The following is a 6,000-nucleotide window of genomic DNA, read 5'->3' as shown; positions in this document are numbered from 1 at the left end:
CTAACATTTGGAGTTCTCTCATCTTCAGGATCCAGCACACAATAAAAATGTCCAGCCTGGGAGCCAGAGGAGGGTAGAGTTCAAGTCATTTGAACGGGGTTGAATTGAGCCAAAATAACACGGGGTGGGGGGGGGCACAGAGCCGCATGTTCCCACAGCAACATGGTTGAACACTACCCCCAGGTCCCTCCTCTACAGTCTCTGCAAAGATCACTGCCTCCAAAGTCTCTCCCCAGTTCTCCAGCCACGTCGCCTCTCCCCTTCAAGACAGGTGTCACTATTTCTTATGGAACAGGGCTGGGGCCGGCTCTTTGCTGGGCTCAGCCATGACCTGCATGGGCTGGTTGGTCAGGGCAGCCTCGCGCATCTTGTGGTACATGAACTCATTCTGGCGGAACATGCGCAGCTCCATCTCAGTCTGCACCCGCATGGCCTGTGGGGGACACAGACACAACAAGAACACTGGTGACAAGCTCCCTGGACATGACCTACCTTCACCTGTTTAAAAAAGAAAGGCACTAACGGAAATGGTTCCCAGTCACCCAGTTTCAGGTTAACTCTCCTCCCTCAAAGGACACCCCCACACACACACACACACACACGCACTCACTCATCTACTGTTCGTGCGTGAGAAGTCAGGGGACCCCCCTGAAGGGTGGCTTGAGGAACTGTTCTCAGCAGGGAATATGTGTTCTCAGGAACTATCAAGTGTGAACTTGGGTCTGAACCCTGTCTCCCACACGTACACCTTGGCGGCCATGAGGAAAGCGAGTTAATCACTCCAGCCCTCGCGTTCTCGTCTGTGAAACAGCTGAGAGTCCCTTGTGCTTTACGGGGATCCCTCATTCTCACATGCCACTCCACAAATACAAGGACCCTTCAAGCGTGCGTGGGATTTTCCCATTATGTTCTAATCCATTTTTGCAATGAACTTTCTGTAGCTGCTCATATTTGTCAAGAGTCAGTCAAGAGCTGGAGACAAAGCAGTGAGCGCACTCAGCAGCATCTGTGCCCTGGATGAAGGCAGCATGGCAGACCTGGCTGGGGGAGGCTCCCCCACTTTCCTGCCCTCCCCTTGGCTCTCACAACCATTTTGAGGAGCTAGTATATTCCTCCACTTTATAGGGAAGGAGAGGAAACTGAGGATCAAAAAAATCCTCTCCTTTATTTTATTAGGTTTTAATTGAACTTAAAACCCTATTTATTGAGAAGAAGGCTGAGGCCCAGGACATCCAAAGTCACACATCATGAAAGAAGTGAAGCTGGACATCAGTCCAGGTGATCAGATCCCGGAGACAGGCTCTCACACTCAACTCTACACCCCTGGACGCTTTCCGGTGTGAATGGTGGCACACACGTACGCTCACACACACCGCTGTCTCTAGACTTTGTCAGTCCAGGCTTGTGGCGTTGTGGTACAACAAGACTCAGGGTTCAAGTTTCACCTTTGCCATCACCCCACTAGATAACAATGGGCAAATGACGCCCCTTCTCTGAGTCTCAGCTGCCTCGTATGTAAAACTAAGAGAAAAGACCAAAAGTAAAGGAAGTGAACTACAAAACTTCTGAATGGCTTCTTATCGGACCGGCAACTGGGAGTTTCCTAAAGTAGAGTCCACTCCCCGGAGAGCCTGGTCCAGACCACGAGTCCATGTTCAAGATGCTACTTGCCTCTAAGTCCTTTGTGATTGGGTGGGAAGGTCCGTGGGTCACCAAGAGAATGGCATAGGCTTTGCATATCATCCCATGCCCCACCTCGATGTTACCAGCATGCCAGTTGGTCAGCCCTGCCCGCATCACGGCCATGCCCAGCTGAGCATTGTTGGGGTGGTAGAGCTTCCTGTGGGAATATATGGATTAGGGCATTATATAACAGGACAATCCCAATGGCCCCTCTGTCTGCATATCATTGGCCAGTTTAGAAAAATGCCATCATTGATGAAGTCCTGCTGCTCCCACCAGCCCTGGGAGGCAGCTGCGTCCTGACCTTGAGAGCGCTACTTCTTTAGAGTATATAGAATATGCAGGTATTTCCCATGTTAATTGCTAAGGGAGAACCTATTTCCAGATATTTCATATCCAGCTGGACTTAGCCTTAAGGAACTTAAGTTGCTGTCCCAGTGACAGGAAAGCTGGGAGACCCAGGGAAGATCTGAGTTGACAGCTAGGTTTCATCTCCGCCACCAACTCTGATTGTCTGGTCATTGCTACCTTGGAGCACCGTGGTCAAAAATGCCCACTGGTCAAGTGAGACACCATCAATTGCAGATGCCTGTTGTGGGCGCAGGAGGGAGGGGTGGTAACATGTGTGGCATCTGTTTGCCATGCCCGGAACAGACACTTCTGTGAGACTTGTCTGGGACCCAGGATCATCACGTACATATAGCCATCGACCATCCTCCGGGCATAGTCAGCAGCCTCTTCAAAGGCCTGGAGGTAAGACAGGACCTCAGACACAATGCTCAGCAGGCGCAGCGTGTGGAGGTTGGTGTCTGCGAACACTGGCTCCTGCTTCTGCAGGCACTCCCGGCATAACTTCACCACCTAGAGGGAGACACGGGCCCCAGAACACATACTTAATCCACAGGGTCAAGCACCATGGCATTGAGCACTCTTTCTTTTCTGGTGTGAGAAGGTGCTGGAAGAGATGGGAGAGCAATAATGGGCCCAGTTGGCTAAGGAATTGGAAGGGGGAGGAGAAAAGTGAGAAGGAAAGAGAGTAAGGACTTTTCACATAATTCAATAGGAGCAGGGAGCTTACAGAGAGAGAGAGAGAGAGAGAGAGAGAGAGAGAGAGAGAGAGAGAGAGAGAGAGAGAGAGAGAGAGAGAGAGAGAGAGCAAAAGTATTGTTATAAAACCATAGAAACCTTTATGAAACAAAAATATCAAAATAGGAAGTTATGATGTCTCAACATATCCACTACCTAAGTCTATGCACTTATGAAGACAGTTTTTCTCTTTCTTTAACCCTTCCCCAAAGAATCTCCACTGTTCCATTTACACCACCTCAAACAGCAGTTTGGACATCCTCGTGGGACTCGACCCTTGTTCCTTTTCAATATCCCTTGAGTATGAGGAACAGCACGAAGTCTGAAGGGACGAGATCAGAGCTGCAGGGCAGATGGGACAAGGTTTCTCAGTGAAAGTCTCTCTGGAGAGCCCTTGCTATCATGAGCAGGTGCATTGTCATCCTGGGGTAAGAAATCCTTGGCATAATTGTTCTGACCTCTATCTCACCAATGCAGTGGAAAACTTTCAATTTTCTTGAACCTTCTTCATAGTAAGTGCCCATGATTATCCTGTGCCCTTTGGAAAAAAATAATCTGTCAAGAGTACACCTTTGGACTCCCTAAAAACACTCACCCAAACCTTCTGAGCTGACCGATCTGCCTTGAATTTAACTGGCCCAGCAGACCCTCTCTGGTGCCTCTGTCCTAAGTACCCCTTATTAAAAGACTCCCTAACAACACCAAGGTCAGCTTGTTCCTGGGAGAACTTATCTGTCTGTGACCATCCACTAATATCAATGTCCTGTTTAAACATGCTTCGTACTCTTTTACACATGTATGTATATAGGTGTGTGTATATACATGTGTATATATATATATATATATATATATATATATATATATTCATAGAAACCCAACAGACAGAGCAGCACTGTGCCATAGGGTTTCCAAGGCTATGAATCTTTTTTTTCTCCCCTCCCACCATGAATCTTTTTTTTAATCATCTTATTAGGGGCACATACAACTCATCACAATCCATACATACATCAATTGTGTAAAGCTCATTTGTACATTCATTGCCCTCATCATTCTCAAAACATTTGCTCTCCACCTAAGCCCCTGGTATCAGCTCCTCATTTCCCCCCTACTCCACCCCCTTCCCCTTCTCTCATAAACCCTTGGTAATTTATAAATTATTATTTCATCATATCTTACATTGTCCGATGTCTCCCTTCACCCACTTTTCTGTTGTCCATCCCCCAGGTAGGAGGTTATATGTAGATCCTTGTAATTGGTTCCCCCTTTCCACCCTACTACCCTCCCTCCACCCTCACGGTATCACCACTCACACCACTGGTCCTGAAGGGATCATCTGTCCTTGATTCCCTGTGTTTTCAGTTCCTATCTGTACCAGTGTACATCCTCTGGTCTAGCCATATTTGTAAAGTAGAATTTGGATCATGATAGTGGTAGGGAGGAGGCATTTTGGAACTAGAGGAAAGTTGTATGTTTCATCATTGCTACACCACACCCTAACTGGCTTGTCTCCTCCCCAAGACTCTTCTGTAAGGGGATGTCCTATTGCCTACAGATGGGCTTTGGGTCTCCACTCTGAACTCCCCCTCATTCACAATGATTTGATTTTTTGTTCTTTGGTGCCCGATACCTGATCCTTTTGATACCTCATGATCACACAGGCTTGTGTGCTTCTTCCATGTGGGCTTTCTTGGTTCTGAGCTATAAATCTTTATGGAAGCAGACTACCATAGAGGGGTTGATCTATTTGAAGGACCAACCCTCCTGTTAGAAGCTAAGTATTTAATCACGGTGCCACCAGGTCTAGTGTGTGTGTCTGTGTGAGATACTACTTTGTGCTCTGTTGTGGGAATAAGCAAATATAGATATGTGGACAGTAGGTATTCATGCCAACCAATCTTATCAGATGTGGAAACTGAAGCACAGAGAGGTTTAGTACTTTGCCACAGGCACACATGTGAGGAGAACAATCGTGAGGATCAAGCTAAGTTCGTGACCGCCCTTCCAGTGTTGGGCAACCTTGGCTGCACATTGAAACCATCTAGAGAGCTTTTAAACCCATTGATGTCTGGGTCCAGCTCCACACCAATTGAAACCAAAGATCTGGGGGAGGGCCCCTTGTAAGTACATGGGTGGTTCCTAGGTAGAGTGAGTTTGGGCTATCTGCCCTGCTGGAAGTGTACCAAAATATATCAGCGACAGAGAAGCTCCCAGAAGACTAGGAGACCAGAGAAGAGGCAGCTACATCGACCTTGGTGAGAAATAAGGTAAGATTCTGACAGTGGTGTACAGCTCAGTGTTTATCTGTGGGTCTCAACTCTGCCTGCACAGTGAGTTCACCCTGAGGTGTTGAAAGTACCGCTGCTTGGCTCTCATCCTCAGAGATTCTGGTCCATTGTTCTGGGTACCAAGGGTTTTAAATGGTAACTCCAGTGTTGAGTATCCCAGGAGCTTTTAGTGTTAGGGTTGAATGTTCAGATGTTGGAGACTGGAAACTGTAGCTAGAACATTCATCCAATGATGGGAAAACACGCAACCCCTCCTGTTCTCCCTGCTGTCTCCATTCTGCCGTCTCTGATGCCAAGCTGAGATATGACAGATTCTGGGGGTCATTTGTCAGGCCCAGTTTCAGCGGATTAAGGAGTCACACAGTATACCCCGGAGAGCTGTCCCCAAGGGTCAGAAGAGCTGTAGTCTCCGCCAAAGGTTGTATTGAGATAAAGAACCTGTCTGGCAGCCTCTTCATCCTCATCTCATTTACTTCCCTTGCACGGAGAGCCTTTCCAACCTCCTCGCCCACCCCACACCTGTTTTTTTTAAAAGACACCTGCTTACCTCGTGGTACAAACCCTCCGAGCGAGCTTTGTCAATGTTGTCCATGGTCTCCTTGGAGAACTGGATCATCTCCTTCACCACTTCCTGAGAAGGCTGAAAAGGAGAGGGAAGGACCTTGAGGGAAGACCCCCTAAAGACACTACCCCCTCCATTTTTCATAGCTGCCACCTTTGAAATTCGATGTGGTGTCATATTAACGCCTATCTCCAGCTGAATGTTCATTTATGCAAATACTGTGTAAAATCTCCATAGCTTTCCCCCTCCCTCATTATACTGCTGACTCATGTTGTGGTCTCTATACACCAAGCCCCAGAGCCATGCTGCTGGCCAGGTGTCCCTGCCCCTGCGGTGCACGGGCTTAGGCTTTTAGACTCCAGTACAAAACTGAGGTTGGCTCCT

The 6,000-nt window shown here is 47.9% G+C and overlaps 1 protein-coding gene across 2 annotated transcripts in view; it reads right to left on the bottom strand.

Annotated features, from left to right (window-relative positions):
• Positions 1-277: 277 nt before the first annotated feature.
• The window catches only part of SMYD1 (SET and MYND domain containing 1), a 52,118-nt gene continuing 46,395 nt past the window's right edge, over positions 278-6,000 (bottom strand). For both annotated transcript variants that reach the window (XM_075562539.1, XM_075562540.1), the window contains 4 exons: positions 5,602-5,694; positions 2,381-2,544; positions 1,672-1,840; positions 278-433 (listed from right to left, as the gene is read on the bottom strand). In XM_075562539.1, the coding sequence (XP_075418654.1) occupies positions 278-433; positions 1,672-1,840; positions 2,381-2,544; positions 5,602-5,694 (582 nt within the window). The remainder of the gene's footprint in view (positions 434-1,671; positions 1,841-2,380; positions 2,545-5,601; positions 5,695-6,000) is intronic.

This window comes from Tenrec ecaudatus, chromosome 11 (assembly GCF_050624435.1).
Source record: "Tenrec ecaudatus isolate mTenEca1 chromosome 11, mTenEca1.hap1, whole genome shotgun sequence".
Classification (NCBI taxonomy): Eukaryota; Metazoa; Chordata; class Mammalia; order Afrosoricida; family Tenrecidae; genus Tenrec; species Tenrec ecaudatus.
Note: the sequence above shows the minus strand (reverse complement) of the source record. Positions and strands in the feature narration are given on the sequence as shown.